This window comes from Chrysemys picta, chromosome 5 (assembly GCF_011386835.1).
Source record: "Chrysemys picta bellii isolate R12L10 chromosome 5, ASM1138683v2, whole genome shotgun sequence".
NCBI lineage: Eukaryota > Metazoa > Chordata > Testudines > Emydidae > Chrysemys > Chrysemys picta.
In genome coordinates, this window is record NC_088795.1 from 82,261,562 (window position 1) to 82,280,495 (window position 18,934).

An 18,934-nucleotide genomic window follows, 5' to 3' on the forward strand; every position below is an offset into this window, starting at 1 on the left:
ATATGATTGGAACAATCACAGTTCATTCTTTCTATCAGAAGGAAGAACAGTCTAATTCTTCAGTGAAATATTAATATAGATAATAGTAGATAAATGTATCATAGTTTTTGGGTCATGATTGTGGAACCTAGTGTTTGTAGTGTATAAATCCACCAGACATCATGTTCCAGAATATTAACTCTGTTTCTTCCTATTTTTCTATTTCTGTAAATTGAAAACTTGAACTAGTGATTCCAATTTAACATGGTTCTTTCTGTGTTATTGCCAGTTACACACAGGCTATTTTTGCACGTATCTTGTTCTTGGTAACATATGGTGTTCCTTATTTTTTATCTCTATTTGTGAACTTTTACTTGGTGGCCCCTGATAGGAAGGTGGCAAAGTTGAATCACGTCATGCAAGGTCTAAGTGCAGTCTTAGGCCTTTGAGCACTTCCATTGTTAGTCCTTGCTGGACAAGAGTAAACCACCATTAGTAGGGTTACCAGATAGCAACTGTGAAAAAACAGGATGGGGGTGGGGGGTAATAGGCACCTATATAAGAAAAAGTCCCAAAAAACGAGACCGTCCCTTTAAAAACAGGACATCTGGTCACCCTAACCATTAGGCTCAACATTGGCCTATTTCTGTTCCCATTGAAGCCAATGGGAGTTTTACCACTAACTTCAGTAGGAGAAAAGTTAGGCCAACACTGACTACTACTGAACATCCCACACTGTGTTTTTCTTTTCTTGCTGGCCAAGTTGGGATAGCAGTAAAAGGCCCTTTATCAGACAATGAGCTACAGTGCTACAGCATTCTTCTTCTGGCCAGTCTAGCTTTTAGGGGTCTCTGGGCAAGAAAAGCTCCCATAGTTTACCTCCAACATGGTCAAATCATAAAAAAAATAACTAACGTAATGATTGAACCTAATGACTGGAAGACTCTAAATGAAAGAGGAAAAAAGTAATTATAGAACTTTAATTGTGAGACTGATGCACATTTTGAAGAGACAGTCCCATGTGGCTAACTTACTCATTTCTTGTGTAATTCACTTTCTGCAGAGGAGAACTTATAATTAATTTTTTGAGATGCAGATAAATAGAGAAAAGAAGTGACCAAACTTTGTGAGAAATTTGAATGGTTTCCATGATGTCCAGTTTGCTGAATGGGTTTTTAAGGCTTTTATTTCTCTTTTAAGTAGTGCAGGGTAGTTCAGGCTTATTCAGAATAAAAACTCACTGCATTTTCAGTCTACATATAGAAAAAATATAATAGTTTCTTCTGCTGCCTTAATGTTTTTTTGAAAATAAGGTGTCACGCAGTACTTACAATATCAGTGCTTACGCTATTCCAACCCACTGTGTTAGATATTTGTTTAATCTTTTATTAAAATGACAGTGCTGAATTACAAACACTACCCACAAAAGTCTTCTGTATTACATGAACTCTGGGCAGCAAGCTACACAGGTTTACATTAGAGAGGATGTGAACCACAACAGTAACTCTTAATATGTGGCTGGGACTTAATCTCTAGTTGAAATGGAAATGCTGCTATCAGACACAGCAAGAACAAATATCCCAAATCTAAAAGAAGTGTGTTATTTCTTGCAATCCCAGTGCAGTCACCTTTATTCTTTCTAGAAAGTTGAAGGAGCTAATAAAGTAGCCCAAAAATAACAGCATATCAGGACAGACAGGGGGAAAAATCAGAAGTGAAAGAACTATGTATGTAAAACTTGAAAAGTGAAATATTAATATAGATAATAGTAGATAAATGTATCATAGTTTTTGGGTCATGATTGTGGAACCTAGAGAGTTACTGAATGTCTGGTCTTTCTTTTCTTTCATTTTTCATTATTCTAGTGTTTAAGTGGGTCAGAAAGACACTAATTGCATTAGTACAAGTCACTTTTGGAAGAACTATCAACAAGTAAGTAGCAGTTACTTTAACTCTGATCCTGGAATCATTGCTGTATGAATAACTAACTGAAAGCAGACTATTTGAAAATCTCTATAGACATTCTGTTCATATAGTTATGGCTCGGCCATTGTTGTCTTACTGCAACTTAAAATTAAGTTTATTTTCATGTTGATCAGAGGGGAATCTAACACAGACATACAAAATGAATCAAGAAGGGGCTCCCAAGGACCCAGGTCAAGGTTTAAATTAATGAAATTGGAGAGCCCGGGACCAGTCATCCCTCCTCCATCTCTGTCTGGCCAATGAATGGGTAGAGTCTCTAGAAGAATAGGGGCCACCCTGCATTCCCCCAGCATGTGCTCTCTTCCTCTCCCTTTCTACTGGGGCTGTCCAAATCGCTGCTGGTTCCATCAAGTTTCCCATCCATTGAGGCAAGTGTGTGGCATTATGGTTCTGCTCATATAATCTGTACCACAGTTCTGAAATCAGGATTGTTTCACAGGGATTTGCCATTTGTGGAATTAAATTAGAAAAGAGCAAATATATTTAATTGGTGATAAATTGGCATGCTATAAAAATGGTCTGCTCCTTTTTCCTTAAGAGTGAATTAGCACCTCACAGCTTATCAGATGCTATCCTGTAATTTCTGAAGGAGTTAAACATTATGCTGATTTGAATGGCTTTTATTTTCTTAGTCTATCTGCTTTTCTTATGAACCCACGAAGATTTTCCCTAGAGTTAAAACCTAGATTTTTGTTTTAAGCTGTTTCATTGTACAAGAGACTGTAAATTTACCTAAGTGACAAACAATTTTAAGTAGACAGTATGAGTGTGATTTATTTGTAAGGTAAAATAGCAACATGTAACTACTCCTGTGCAAGCCAAAATGTCAATTTTTCATTAGCATGGTTTACGACTCCAAGAAGACTTTTCCATGTTGTCATGAGGCTTAGGCCTGCAAAATGTCAGCATCATAGAGCTGGGTAAAAAGCTGGAAATTTCTTCATGAAAATTGCTGTGGAAAAATTTATCATTTCTTGGCTGAAAAAATGTTGACTAATATAGCTCTTCTGCCAGGTGCTAAGGCCTGTGGTAAAATAATTATTCGACAGAGCAGAAATTTGGTGTCAAGGTACCTTGGTTTTTCCTTTCCACAGATCTTTGCTTGGTTTCATCACCAGAGCAGGCTCTAGAAAAGCTTTTTAAAACTACTTTTTAAAATGAAACATAATTTGTTACTCTCCACTGGCATAAACTTTTGAAGCTTGAACACTACGTTTAAATGTCTGTGTGATACAGATGTCCCAATTTTATAGGGACGGTCCAGATTTTTGGATCTTTTTCTTATATAGGCTCCTACTATCTCCCCCCGTCCCGATTTTTCACATTTGCTGTCAGGTCACCTTAACAGGAGGACCAGGGAGCAGTGGGAGAGTGGGAAATATATAAACTCTAGGCTAATAAAGGCGTGGTTCCCTGTAGACTAGGGATGGTTGCTACAGGTTAATTGGAGCACTTGTAGTCAATTAAGGCCCTGTCAGGAACCTAATAAAATCCCCTGCTTCAGGCAGTTGGTGTGTGAGGAAGGAGAGAGGACTGGAGCTTGGAGGTGTTGCTGAGTCTTGAAAGACCAGAGAATCGAGCTAACGGAGACCTGGCAGGGAAACTCTCTCCCCCAGCATCTAAGGACTGACGGTAACCCTACTCAAGGGGGAAGAGGGGAAAAAAACTGCAGGGGTTGAGAGGGGCTGGGCTCAGAGTGTGGAGTAAATCCAGACCCCTCCCCCGCTTTCCTCCTCTACCATCTTCCTGGGCCACTAGCAGGACCCTCAGCACCCCAAGAGCAGGGGCAAGGAGTGGCGTCTTAGCTCCCCGCCAAGAAAAGCACGGGACCCACCATACCAACATTGCCCATTTTGGCACAGTCTGTTATCCTGTTGGTTTGGGGAAAGGTGTTGGTATAAAGCCAGCAGAGGGGACACGAGCAGACGAGTTTGAGTAAGTCAAAAGTTCTCAAATTGTGGAGCCTAGGGCGCTTGCTGGTGGTACATCAGTAGTTGGTTGGCCACATTGTGCTAGCTCTCCTCCTTGGTATCCGTGCTAAATTGCATTAAAGACCGCTAAGCTACAATAAGGGTGAGAGTCTGTGCTGCACCTCTGAAAGGTGCTTCCCAGGAACGATGGGGGGCGATGGTGGCTTTAAGCTCTCTTTTTTACCCACCCAGTTCTGAGCTGCTCCATGGATCCTGGCATAATTTAGATCGTATTGGAAGTCTGCCTGGGTTACAGCAGCCTTGTGAGCTGCTTTGTTGGGTCACAGCTTTGTTTGGAATCTCTTTGGCACTGCATGCTGAGCCCTCATCACCTGCGCCGGGGCTTGACAGATGGTCCTCCAGAAGGCAGCCTTATGACAGTCTTCCACAGTCGTTTTGCCGGGGGAATCCCCCGTGGCCAGACTGTGTCACTTTGTCACTTTACCTGTAAAGGGCCAGAGATGGGATAGGGATTTTACCCTAAATATTTCTTCAATAATTACTTTTCTGTGTAAGCAATTGCTGTAGTTGCTAAGGGATGTTAGGCAATAGTGAATAGAAGGGGAGATAGTCCATGGTCTGTTCTCTCTTTTTAGATGTGGCCCACACTATGAACAAGTTGAAGAACGCCTGATGTTACCCCTATATAAACCTGGAGTCATTCTGAAAGTCAATGGGAGTTGAGTGACTAGCTACCATTTGTGCCTCTGAAAATCTCCCCCTAATCTCTGAAGGCCATAACTCCATATTAAAGATGAAAGTGGTTGCAATCTGCTCCATCTAATGCTAATTACATGTGCTCCTCAGGATACTGGCAAATTACCATTTTGGGAAAGTTTGAGCACTGGGAGTTGGTATTATAACCTGTAATTCTTCTTGGGGAAAACTTCTGAAAGTAAATCAAACCAAATATTTGTAAACATCAAAATTACTGTAATGTGTTTCCATGTCAATGTATGGTAACTCTTATTCGTAAGTGAAAAATCTACTCACTGACAAATAAATTGGCCTATTTGTCATATTGGTTTTACCCGATTGGATAATGTTTTCCATTAGAAAATGGAGGACAGCTATGATAATAGCATTGTACTTCCAAAAGTCTGTAAACTTCAATTATTTCTGCGGTACTTTCACCCAGGTGAAAGATCACTGAGAATCTGACAAAGCAATATTTTACCTTATTTTAGCTGTGATGCTGTCATATAGGTAGATAACACATCCCAGAAATCAAATAACAGTACAGGCTGGTCCCATCATCCTTTCAGCAGCTCAAGTCGCACATGCCAGAATTGCTTTAACAGCTTCCCACAGACATTGTCTAATGGAAAATTGGACAAGAAATAATGGGAAATGTTGTGGTTGAGCCCTGATAGACTAATGGCCTTTGACAACAGCTACTTACTGAGTTTTAAATTGATTTTTTCCCCCTTGTATGTTCACATAGTGCAAATAGGTAGCAAGAAAAACCTTATCTCTGAGAGAGGGAATGTGTTTGTGCACGCACACTTTGAGTGGGGTTTTGTTATTGTTGGGGTTTTTTTGCTCATACGTTTGTTTTTAAGGACTTAAACTGTGTTATGATTTTTAAATTGTGGTGTTGTAGCAAAGCAGGTAGCATGGTAGGTCATTGCTCTGGAGCTGGTTTTATATCCCAGAACTTGAGTTCTTTAAGCAAAGAGTGCTTGAGATGATACAATTAGCCACAGGAGGAGGTGACCAGCTCTATCAGTCACCATGGTTACAGCACAGGCTATGAAGGAGCTTTCTGGGTACATTTCAGGAAAAGCTTCATCCTGTTTTATCCAGCTGGAACATATGCCTATACTATCAGGGTGTGGTTCCCAACTACCATTTTACTTCTCAGTGTGGCTCTTCACCCTCCTCAGCTTTTCCCGAGCAGTGAGCCTTTGTACAAGGCCCCACAGTGTGCTGCTACCGTCCGCGCCTTTAAATGTGTGTGCTCCTTAAATTGCATTGAGTTCCATCTTCTTCACACCCCAGTATCATACATTTGGAACAACCCAAGCCACGTTTCCAGTAAGAGTGCATCTAGCTGAATAGGAAGTGGCGGGGGGGGGGGGGCGCAATGGCCAAATCATCTGTTATCATAGACTGATAAACTGGCACAATTTTATGAAGTTTGTCGTGTCTTCCACCATTTGTTTGTGTCATAATTCATACTTCAGATTTTACACATTCTCCTTTAAATTTCTTTTTAAAGACAAATACGTGACACAGTAAGCTGGATATTCAGCGAGCCAATGCTTGTTTACTACATCAGTGTATTCCGAGATGCTTTCTGGCCAAATGGAAAATTAGCAGCCCCAACAAGATCCAAAGGTGAAGAGCAAAGTCAGGAGACAAAACAGAGAGCACAGCAAAAACTACTTGAAAACATTCCAGGTGAGAACATCAGCTTTTCTCTACATAACCACATATGAAAGAAGTAAAGGTTAGCCCTACATTTTTCTTTTTGCAGTTTAGATCCTACCTTCTAATGCTGAAAACAGGCACAATCTTGATCCCAACCCTTATCTTTAGTGCCTCTGGAAAGTAAATTGCAGCACTGCCAGGGCTGGCTCCAGGCACCAGCTCAGCAAGCAGGTGCTTGGGGCTGCCAAGGGGAAGGGGCGGCACGTCAGGCTGTTCGGCGGCAAGTCGGCGGCGGGTCCCTCTCAGAGGGAAGGACCGGCTGCTGAATTGCCGCCGAAGAAGAAAGCGGCGCGGTAGAGCTGCCGCCGATCACGGGTTTTTGGGTTTTTTTCTTTTTTTTTTGCCGCTTGGGGCGGCAAAAACCCTGGAGCCAGCCCTGAGCACTGCTCAGTGCAGAATGGGACTTATATGCCCATGTCTAACACAATTAAAAAACTGGTAGCAAAGTCAGTAGAATCTGACTCTCTTCTCTTCTGGCTGAGATTTCAGAACCAGCTTCTCCCACCTCACATTCTATCCTCATATTTGATTTTTACTTCTAACCTTCAAACACTGTTTTTAGTTTGAACCCTTTCATGAGGGTGTTAGATAAATTTTAGTGACTGTTCCTAGTCATTCCTTAGTGTCTCATTTGACTTTTGAAACTAACTAGATAATAATCATTTTTAGAATAAGATGATAAAGCTAATGCAATTTAAAGAAAGTAAAAGAAAAGCAAACAGAAAACAATACTTATGTGATTTGGCGGCATCAAATTGTGCACATAGCTGGCATATGTACCTGTGTGAACTTCTTCCTGTTAAACTCTCATCTTACAGACAAGAATAAGTAACTTTTTTCCAATGTAGAATACAACAATTTAGGCATAGAACCAGGAAAATAACCCAGAATTCCTATCTCCCAGTCCCATGTTCTAACCACTTCTGAGCAGCTTAGCTGAATACACTAAGCTTTTCCTACAGATTTACATCTCTTTTGCATTCAATCAAAAGAGAATGTTTTAGGCCAAAAATTTCATACTCTGATTTACAAGCCTCTATATGGATTTAGGAGCCTAACCTAAGTGGCCTGTTTTTCAGAAGTGCTGATGGCCCATCAGATCTCTTTAGCTTTATTTTGTAGACATGGTATCAGCACACTGAAGCTGAGCCATATGTTCCTGGATAGATTCTAACTGCTGTTAATATAATATAGTTCCAGGTAAGCTTAGCTTGGCACAGGTCTCCCAGAGTGGTGTTCTTCAGAGGCAATCTATTCCGAAAACTCCGTTAGTGACAAATACCCTCATTTTTTTTCCCATTTATACTATGCTAAGAATGTTCTTCAGTTATTTGGAGCTTGTCTCTACACCGTTGTTGTTGTGCCTAGGGTGACCAGATGTCCTGATAAAATTGGGACTGTTCTGATATTAAGGCATTTGTTCCATGTCCCAACCGGTGGTTGGTCGGGGACGCAATTTGTCCCGATATTTTGCACTGCAGGTTTTTTTTCTCCGCTGGTTACCTCCCTTCTCCCCCCCCCCCCCCCCCCCCCATGTGTCCTGACATTTTCTTCCTCTCATCTGGTCACCCTAGTTGTGCCACACATACAGCATGCCAGTATCATTTGGCTGTAGGAAGAACCCCTACAAACTGATGCTCTTCAGTGTCTAGTGGTCATAAAACACCCATCCCTGTAATTTTCTTTTGTTTCAGTATCCCTCTTTATTGGTGGAAAAGGTCGCAGCACTGCTACCTATGATTTCAGTTGCTTATTACTTTGCCAAACTTTAACCACGTGGTCATAGGCAACCCTAATTCTGGCATTTCATAACTTTTGAATGCTTGATTTTGCAACCTTAACATTCAGTTATTGTTTTTGTGTGTAATTAGTATGTACTAAAATCAACCTTCTCCATATTTTTAGACCTACTATTGTTTTATCAAGAAACCAAAAATACAGAAATCTTCATTTATCTACTCAGCTCAAGCCAGTCAATATCCTCCCACTGAACCCTTTTTTCTTATTTTTATATTGGATGTAAATGGTTGATTATTCTGTTGACTGGAACTAAAACTTGTATGCTCTTGAGTTTGTATAGAGGGTTAAAATTTGAGTGAGTCTACTATCACCATCATGTGAAAGCCCTGCACAAAATTAGAGCACACACATTTTCCCCAAATGAAATTATTCTTTTCTTTGTAATAATTTAATATAAATAACACAATATGCATTCACTATCCATATGGTATCAGCAATTTGCAAGGAATTGCTTGAAGGCTTGATTTGAGCTTCAGGGAAAAATGGTTAGAGGTTTATCCACACTTACTAATTTGCCACTTCCTAACACATTCCCACACACCCTCAGTTGATAAATATTAATGTTTTCAAGCCAATACTTGCAGCTTCTTCCTCTTTTGAGGATTACCTAGGCATTTTCACCTTTCTGCTATACCATATTTCATTGTAGGCAAAGTTAAGGTAATCTTTTCCTCCTTTATTCAAGAAATGTTATCAACTTTTGGGATTTGTGTCCTGGCACCAAAGCTCAGGAGATGTAGCTATTTGTTCAAGTTTGTGACCATCTTCTTCCAAAGAAGCTGAATATCTGGGAATATACAAATAATAAGCATATAGTTTTCTGCCAGAAAAACATCTTATAACTAGTGACGAGGAAATTTAATAGTAAATCAACTGACAATTGTGAAGGTAGATTTCAAATTTTATCTAATATAACTTGAATACCCTACTACCTGATCTCCCCATCACCTGCATAGAGCAGGATTAAATTATATATTTGACTGCTTCACTAAGCTTTCTGTTATACACACACTTTTGAGTAATTTGTAATTTTTGTTCAACAGGCAAAACACAACACAAGGTGTGCATGGAAAATATTTGACATATAGTATAAAGCACATCATAATAGGCATTTGGTACATTATACATACTTGGCTTAACATAACTTGGCTTACTTGGCTTCTTCATGAAAAACACAGGATGTCTAGGGGCTTATTTTTTATGTAGCAAAATGGAATGTGCTGCATGTTGCTAATGGTCAACTAAAAAAGCCCTAGTTTTTCCTTCATAATAAGACTTGTTTAACTCACATTGTAAATAATTCATCTAGAAATTTTTTCCCTGCTCTCTTTATTTGGGGTATGTAGGCTTTTTAATTTAGAGAGGCAGTACTGTGGCAAAACTCTGAGCTCATCTCTCTCCCCTCAAGTCACTTGTTCAGATGATCAGAAACTGATATTTTCAACTAATTTAACTAATTGTATCCCTTATCTACTCGTGTTGTGTATGTGAATATTTGAATAACATGAGAATACAGGCCTGATGCTCTGCACTGCTAAGCACCTAATATGCCCGGTATATCTTTGATAATAGCACTCAGAGGGTGTTGCCAAAACAGCATAAACAAAATTCTGATTTTTAAAGGTCTTTGACGCAGCTGCTTAAGCATATGCCTAATTTTAAGCATGTGAGTAATCTCATTCATTGACAGCTCATATGCTTTAAATTAAAGGTGTGGTTAAGTTTCTTGCTTAATAGGAGCCTGACTATAGAACTCTAACCCACTGTCATGGTATGTGGTGTCTTCTGGTTCACTTGCCATTAAGTAATTGTAAGCAGATATGTTTTATCAACATCAGTATGAAAATACAATCTAAAATGTTTGTTGCAGATACTCTACAGAGCCTTGTTGGACAACAAAATGCCCGTCATGGTATAATCAAAGTGTTCAATGCACTGCAAGAAACTAGAGCCAATAAGCATCTACTATATGTGAGTAACCAGAATGTTATCTGTGAATTTTATTATCTTACAAAGTTCTGAACATTCTAATGGCTCAGTATTAGAACTTTTCAGACTGATTTTTTTCTTGTGTTTGTACAGTGCCTGGCACAATGGGGTCCTGATCCATCACTGGGTCTCTAAGATGCTATGACAATAAAAATAATGGGTAGTCTCAGAAATGTCAATATGCCTAGAAACAATAAATTGTTTTCTTGTTGAGATTTCTTACATTTAGAAGGTTTTAGGTGTTTAAGGGTTTAAGGATTTCTTTCCAACTAAAGGGAATCTGAATTTACATGGTCATTTAGACTTTCTAATTTTGCATATTGAACAGGTGTTTAAAAAAAAAAAGTAGTTTCCGCTTGAGGCAGAAATCCAACTTACTACTGCTTTCTACACCTCATACAGATCCTCTCTTACTGTATGTCTACACTAGGAAATTAGGTCGATTTTATAGAAGTTGATCTTTAGAAAGCGATTTTATACAGTTGATCATGTATGTCCCCACTAGGCGCAGTAGGTCGGCGGAGTGCGTTGTCAATACCGTGGCTAGCATCGACTCATGGAGTGGTGCACTGTGGGTAGCTATCCCGCAGTCTCTGCCGCCCATTGGAATTCTAGGTTAAGCTCCCAATGCCGGATGGGGCAAAAACATTGTTGCGGGTGGTTTGGGGTACATGTCGTCAGTCGCCCCTCCCTCCGTGAAAGCAATGGCAGGCAATCGTTTTGCGCCTTTTTTCCGTGCAGACGCCGTACCACGGCAAGCATGGAGCCCGCTCAGCTCAGCTCAGCTCAGCATCACCACTGCTGTTGTGTCCTGGGTGCTGCTGGCAGCAGACAGTGCAGTAGGTCTGCAAACCATCGTCATCCACTGCTTCCGCTGCAACTCTGCTCTCCTGGTGCCATGAATCCACCTCGCAGGTCCTCTCGTCATTCGGTATAAATATCTATTCTCGTGGCATCTGTTGTCATCCGCCGCTTCTGCAGCAACTCTGCTCTTCTGATCTCCTGCAGATGCCATACCATGGCAAGCATGGAGTCCGCTCAGCTTACCGCTGCTGTTGTGAGCATTGTAAACACCTCGTGCGTTATCCTGCAGTATGTGCAGTACCAGAACCTGCAAAAGCAGGCGAGGAGGTGACGACAGCGTGATCATGATAATGATGAGGACATGGACACAGACTTCTCTCAAAGCACGGGCCCTGGCAATTTGGACATCATGGTGGTAATGGGGCAGGTTCATGCTGTGGAACACCGATTCCGGGCCCAGGAAACAAGCACAGACTGGTGGGATCGCATAGTGTTGCAGGTCTGGGATGATTCCCAGTAGCTGCGAAACTTTTGCATGCGTAAGGGTACTTCCATAAAACTTTGTGACTTGCTTTCCCCTGCCCTGAAGCGCAAGAATGCCAAGATAAGAGCAGCCCTCACAGTTGAGAAGCGAATGGCGATAACCCTGTGGAAGCTTGCAACGCCAGACAGCTACCGGTCAGTCAAGAATCAATTTGGGGTGGATAAATTACCATGGGGGCTGCTGTGATCCAAGTAGCCAACGCAATCTCTGAGCTGCTGCTATCAAGGGTAGTGACTCTGGGAAATGTGCAGGTCATAGTGGATGGCTTTGCTGCAATGGGATTCCCTAACTGTGGTGGGGCGATAGACGGAACGCATATCCCTATCTTGGGACCGGACCACCTTGGCAGCTAGTACATAAACCGCAAGGGGTACTTTTCAATGGTGCTGCAAGCACTGGTGGATCACAAGGGATGTTTCACCGACATCAACGTGGGATGGCCGGGAAAGGTACATGACACTCGCATCTTCAGGAACTCTGGTCTGTTTGAATAGCTGCAGGAAGGGACTTACTTCCCAACCAGAAAATAACTGTTGGGGATGTTGAAATGCCTATAGTTATCCTTGGGGACCCAGCCTACCCCTTAATGCCATGGCTTATGAAAATACACAGGCACCCTGGACAGTAGTAAGGAGCTGTTCAACTATAGGCTGAGCAAGTGCAGAATGGTGGTAGAATGTGCATTTGGACGTTTAAAAGTGCGCTGGCGCAGTTTACTGACTTGGTTAGACCTCAGCGAAACCAATATTCCAATTGTTATTGCCGCTTGCTGTGTGCGCCACAATATCTGTGAGAGTAAGGGGGAGATGTTTATGGCGGGGTGGGAGGTTGAGGCAAATCGCCTGGCCGCTGATTACGCACAGCCAGACACCAGGGCGATTAGAAGACTACAGCAGGGCGCGCTGCGCATCAGAGAAGCTTTGAAAACCAGTTTCATGACTGGCCGGGCTATGGTGTGACAGTTCTGTTTGTATCTCCTTGATGAAAATCCTCCCCCTTGTTTCACTCTACTTCCCTGTAAGCCAACCGCCCTCCTCCCTTCGATCACCGCTTGCAGAGGCAATAAAGTCATTGTTTCAAAATCATGCATTCTTTATTAATTCATCACACAAATAGGGGGATAACTGCCAAGGTAGCCAAGGGGTGGGGGAGGCGGGAAGTACCGGGCGGGGAGGTGGGTGAGGGGAGTGGGGAAGGACAGGGCCACACTGCATTTCAAAACTTATTGAATGCCAGTCTTCTGTTGCTTGGGCAGCCCTCTGGGGTGGAGTGGTTGGGTGCCCGGAGTCCCCCCCGCCCACACGTTCTTGGGCATCTGGGTGAGGAACTTGGGGAGGAGGGCGGGCGGTTATACAGGGGCATCAGCTGCGGTCTGTGCTCCTGCTGCCTTTCCTGCAGCTCCACCAGACGCCGCAGCATATCAGTTTGATCCCCCAGTAGCCTCAGCATTGCATCCTGCCTCCACTCATCGTGCCGCCGCCATCGCTCATTTTGCTCCCGCCAACTCTCATCTCATTCGTCTTTCCTGTCCTCATGTTCATTTTCTGCTTTCCTGGACTGACATTGTTTGCCTCCATGCATTCTGCTGAGCTCTTTCAGTGCGGGAGGACTGCATGAGCTCAGAGAACATTTCATCGCAAATGCATTTTTTTTTGCCTTCTTATCTGCGTTAGCCTCTGGGACGGAGATGATAGGGGTAGCGTTGAAACATTTGCAGCTGTGGGAGGAAAAAAGGGAGAGGAGTATTTAAAAAGACGCATTTTAGAGAACAGTGGGTAGACTCTTTCACGGTGAACCAAGCTGTTAACATTACATAGCACATCTGCTTTCGGTACAAGGTCATATTTTACTTCTTGTATTGAGGGCCTGCCGGTTTGGTGTGATCACACACGCAGGGCCGGGCAACAGAATTCAGCTTGCAGGCAGCCATGGTATACCACAGTCTTTCAGCTTCTTCAACCTTCATAACATGTGGGAATGGTTTCAAACAGCAGCGCCCTCCTTTCCCATACCAAGCACCCATTGGGTTGGCCATTTCTGATAGCATGGATTCATCTCCTCAAACAGCGATCAGATCCAGTACCTCCCATTCGGTCCATGCTGGAGCTCTTTTGCGATTCTGGGACTGCATGGTCACTGTGCTGATGAGCTCTGCATGGTCACCTGTGCTGATCAGCTCGCCATGCTGGTCAAACAGGAAATGATATTCAAAAGTTCGCGGGGCTTTTCCTGTCTACCTGGGCAGTGCATCTGAGTTGAGAGTGCTGTCCAGAGCGGTCACAATGGAGCACTCTGGGATAGCTCCTGGAGGCCAATACCGTCGAATTGCGTCCACACTACCCCAAATTTGACCCAGCGATGTAGATTTCAGCGCTAATCCCCTCGTCGGGGAGGAGTATAGAAATCGATTTTAAGAGCCCTTTAAGTCGACAAAAATGGCTTCATCGTATGGACGGGTGCAGGGTTAAATTAACGCTGCTAAATTTGACATAAACTCGTTGTGTAGACCAGGGCTTAGATATAGTGGAACAGATCCTTAGCTGATGTCAGTTGATGTGGCTTCAGTAGAGTTGCACCAATTTACACTAGCTGAGGATCTTGCACATTATGTCAACACTGACCACTTTCCTCCTCCAACTTCCTTTTTCATATAATCAGAAACTGATTTTCTATCTCATCTTTTTGAGAAATCAGTTTTGGGGTAATGCAGATAATATCGTTCTACATGATGATATTGGCACATGGGAAATTAATGATAGTCCCATGTAGGACGGAATAGATGAACCAGGTGATCCTATTATTTGTGATTATCTGAACATCTCAGAAAGGAGGTAGAAATTCTTATTTGCTGTTTACATTAATCTTAGTAATTTTCCTTTTCTTTTTCAGGTCTTGTTGGAACTGCTGCTAACTGAACTGTGTCCTGAGCTAAGAATTCATTTAGAGCAGCTTAAAGCTGCTCATGTTTGAATCTGCACAAGTGAACCACTAGAGAAATGTCTGTGTAATAACAGACATGAAACTTATCTTCCTCTTTTCCACAGAGGGCTGACTGAGGACTATGGATTATTTTTTAGTTTTCTTTCTCCAGTTTTATGTGAAGTAAACAGACTTGAAAAGATCTGATGCTGTAGTAGGGTAGAAAAACAATGCTGCATAGTTGCCAGCTTTATTTAAATTGTTATATTTGAATACTTTTCAGTTTAAAATACAGACTGAAATTTAAATGTTAATATAAGTTGTAAGAATCTAGAAAATATTTTAAACATTTATCAAAAATGAAGTTTTGCTTAATAGTGGTAAACTAATGAATGTTGTACAGTTAATTTCCTCATGGAGGATTTGAACACTCCTTTATTGTGTATTGAAGAGCCTTGTTGTGCAATACTTCATGTAAAGTTATTGTGAAAATTTTATCTATTTTATTTTTACCAAATTTGAAGCATTTGTAAGCAATAAATAACAAAAGTGGATTATGGTACTTGATGATAATTAGTAGTTCTAGTGGATGAGTTTGACATCAGTAGTTTCGGAGGGAATATTTTCATTGTGTTATAGTCTATGTCCAACATGCATCACATAAATGAGCGTGTCATAATGGAAAGCATCTGATCAATCACTAATTAGAAATTGCTTATCTCCTTGATTAGCTGACGTTCAAACCTCTCTTGTTGCACTCTGACATTATTCAGGATTGCTGTGTTTAAATGCACATAACTTTTAAATCTGTTCCTGATTTTATACAATGGAAGTAAAACAGATACTTTTCTAGAGTGCTTTTTCGTTCATGTGTAAAAACACATAAATATGATTTTAATGAACATGTTAATAGCTGAACACCATCAAATGTTTGTAGGGAACATTCATTACTTTCTTTTAAACTAAGTCAATATAACTGTGGTCTCTTTGAGAATGACCGCCCTGCACTGAAAGGAGGGGGGCCATTGTCCAGGCTTGCCGGATGAAGACAGTAGTGCTTTATGGAGTGGGGGAGAACAAGATCAGAAACTGCTGCAAAAAGGTGGTGTTGGTCAGCTTTGCAGCACTGACTCACCCCCTTGGAATGTCAGGGTGGAAGGCTTTAAAGGTGCAAGCTTTGGTGTTGGAAACCCCTTTCTCCACCCAGCAGGCAAGGCAGCAGCAGGCAGCAGAGGATGCAAGCACGCTGGGCAGCATGGCTCCACATGGTCGCAGGAGGGTGAGAGCACAGAGAAGGTTGGGAAGCTCACCACTTCCCCAGAGAGGGACAGGCTCATTCCAGCTCGGAGGTGCTTGCCGGGAGGCACTGCGGGGCTTCCAGAGTGTACTGGGCTGCAGAATCATGATGTTCTTCTACACTGAACCCAGGAGACAGGGTTGAGGCTGATTCCAGGGGTGAGTGTGCTTTGCAACAGACAGATTTTGGGAGGACAGGTGGCACAGGTGATATCCTGCCTTGCAATGTGACAATGTGTGGTGGTTGCACAGGCCTCACGGAGGTGCAGGATCCGGGCTCAAATTGTCCATCTCAGAGGGTACTTGAGGGGGTGTCATGGAGTCCCCAGGCGATGCTCTGGAACTGCTCCCTACAAAGCCAGTCAGGACTCTGGTGAAGTCTCCTCTCTGTGAGAAGACTGTCTTCAGGGCAAGAAGCTCACACAGCTTCCATCTTCCTGGGTCTGATCTTTGGAGCATTCAGCATCCTCTGCCCCTCCGTGTGCTTCCCACAGCGAGTCTGCACAGGCGGGGCCCTGGGGAAGCCAGAGGGTCCTGCACCCCAACTTCGCAGTTAGACGTGACTCTTAGCCAGCCAGTAAAACAGAGGTTTATTAGATGACAGGAACACGGTCTAATACAGAGCTTGTAGGTACAGAGAACAGGACCACTCAGCTGGGTCCATTTTGGGGGGCAGTGAGCCAGACACCCCCGTCTGCACTTCACTCCACGTCCCCAGCCAGCCCCAAACTGACTCCCTCTCCAGCCTCTCCTCCTCTGGGCTTTGTCCCTTTCCTAGGCCAGGAGGTCACCTGATTTCTTTGTTCTCCAACACCTTTAGCTATCACCTTGCAGGGGGGAAGGGCCCAGGCCATTAGTTGCCAGGAGACAGAGTGTCAGCCATTTATGTACACTGCCTCTTTGCTCTGCAACAATTACACCACTTTATTCCACCACCTAGAGACTTAAGAAATGCATAGGGGAAACTGAGGCACCCCTACAGTATTCAGAGGAAACATTAAGAACAGTCCCACAAGGGGACAGGAGTGAGCCTTGCAGAGTAACAAATAGGCCAGGGCCAGGAATGGGAGTACTGGAATCCATATCAGACCCATCTGGAGGGTGCGCCCCTGCTGGGGACACTAATGGTGTTGCACAGCTGCTGCAAACTAATCTACAGTTGTTGCAACAACTTTAGGCATCTGTGGGTGATGGGTCTGGCCTGGTTTCCAGGGGAAGCCCAGCATGGGCACAAGTTTGGGAGTCGGGAGACAGGCAGGTGGGGCAGACCCCCCGCACGGGTGGGAGGCAGCGGTGTGGTTGAAACCCCATGGCACATGTCAACTCATATTTGTTAAGACGTATAAGCTCCTGGGATAGAGTTGAGCTTCCTGGGGGGGACTGTGGGGAACAGGGCACCGAGGTTGCTCCGTCAGTCTATCCTGAATACGGTTATGCTGGGGTTTCTGACCCAATGGGAGTTCACCTGCTCAGGAAAACTAAGGATAAAATCCTGAGAGGGGAATATGTGGACATATTATCCCTTTTGCATAGCAAGGTGTTGACAGAGTGTAAGCTGGGACAGAGCAAACAGAATAAGGAGTTGCCCAAGTGGCCAGGGGTGCCTAAAACATGGGAAAATGGGAAGGTGGCCTTCCTTATCTATGCAGGTGTGATAGTACAGGCTTATCCGGAGAGAAGCTCAGCCTTGTTTAAGTATATGGATATAATCAGGTGGGCCCATACTACGTTTGGGGGCATGTCTTGGTTTCATTATGATGAGCAGTTTCAATTAAGGGCAACACAACGTGGGATCTGGTGGGACATACTGCATCACACACTGTGGTTAGAGTGGATGACTGCGGGGACCAGGAGTTCACACAGCCAGTGGCCTGTTCCTTCCCCTGCAAGTTCAGGAGGGGCACGAGTCACATAATATTTGTTGGGCATTTAATAACAATGGTTGTTTTCGCAGCCCCTGTAGATTCAAGCATGTGTGCAAGATATGCTTTGGGACCCGTTCGGCCCGTTCTTGCCAGAGCGGTAGGGAATGATCGCAAGGGGAAAACAGGATTGGGGTGGGTGGCATGCCAGCTGCAGGTTTGGCTCAGCTGAAGCAGGTCATGAGGTGCAGAACACAGGCACGGTAGGGGGGCAAACTGGGGGCGGTCCAATGGGCACAGGCACCATTGCCAGTTAGGCTTAAGGTGTTCAGGGTTTCCTATATTACCCTAATAAAGCACATATGGCATATTTGGGGGGCGGGGTTAACTTTGGGATTTTGGATCCCCTTTTCAGGGAATATTACCCATGTAAGGTTAAAAAAATAATAATCAATTGCTGATAGGGAACTTAAGGGTTCACCGACCCCGGGTTCAGTCCCCAACAGCACTGCAAGGGAATATCGAGTAAGACATCACCTTTCATACCCACAAGGTGGCTCTGTTCACACTACAATGAATCAGGTGGCCTGCCAAAACATTTGGGGGTACCCCAGGCAGAAGACGAGATAGAGGGCCCCTTCCACTACATTAGCATACCTGGGTATCGAGTGGAACACAAAGGGGGGCATATTTCAGCTCCCTCCCAATAAAAGTATGTGTTTCTGGTATGACCGCATGGCAGGTCAAACTTCCACCTCACACAAGGTTATGAAGTTAGTGAGCGAATTTGTGTCAGTGTTTGAGCCTTAACATCTCTTTTCCTTCCAAGCATGTGCCTGCAGTTGGATGATGGCATAGCGGATGCCCTGTCTTGTTCGCAGTTCAACAGTGTGCGGGGGCCTGCACCAGGAGTTAGCGACTAGCTCAAGTAGATGACACTGGTGCTATGGAGCTATGGCATATGAGGATCTGGGAGACTGGTCACCTATATGGCCCATCAGGAAGGGAGGGGTGTTGCAGTACATGGCATTGGCAACCCAGCTGCGGGAGTCCTTGATGATCCTTGTGTAGTGCAAAGGGCAACCGAGTTCTCCTGGAGGAAGGGAAGTTCACCTATTAAACTTGGGGGTAACATATTTTTTGGGATGCCATATAAAAGGCCATTGGAAGATGTCTGGGACCCCGAATAGATGTGGTGGGGAGGCAGCAATGCTAATTGCTGGTGCCTCCTTGTGGCGGATGTCCAGTGCAGGTACTCCATAGGGAAGGCATCCAGTGACCAGATAAATGGCCTGGTAAAGGACTTAAAAAGGAGGTGCTGGTTAAAGGAACGGAACGGTGTGGGGTTTGGG

The 18,934-nt window shown here is 43.6% G+C and overlaps 1 protein-coding gene across 14 annotated transcripts in view; it reads left to right on the top strand.

Annotated features, from left to right (window-relative positions):
• The window catches only part of SNX25 (sorting nexin 25), a 166,386-nt gene extending 151,408 nt beyond the window's left edge, over window positions 1–14,978 (top strand). For 6 of the 14 annotated variants that reach the window (XR_010601841.1, XR_010601839.1, XR_010601842.1 and 3 more), the window contains 5 exons: window positions 1,845–1,911; window positions 6,157–6,338; window positions 10,039–10,139; window positions 10,899–11,954; window positions 14,395–14,978. Coding sequence is in view for 5 of the 14 variants with exons in the window: in XM_008168403.4 (XP_008166625.2) it covers window positions 1,845–1,911; window positions 6,157–6,338; window positions 10,039–10,139; window positions 14,395–14,475 (431 nt within the window). In the remaining 9 variants the exon portion in view is untranslated. Of the gene's footprint in view, window positions 1–1,844; window positions 1,912–3,469; window positions 6,136–6,156; window positions 6,339–10,038; window positions 10,140–10,898; window positions 11,955–14,394 lie in introns of those variants that run through there. The other 8 variants (XM_008168403.4, XM_008168405.4, XM_008168402.4 and 5 more) reach the window with 5 other exon arrangements.
• Window positions 14,979–18,934: the final 3,956 nt, after the last annotated feature.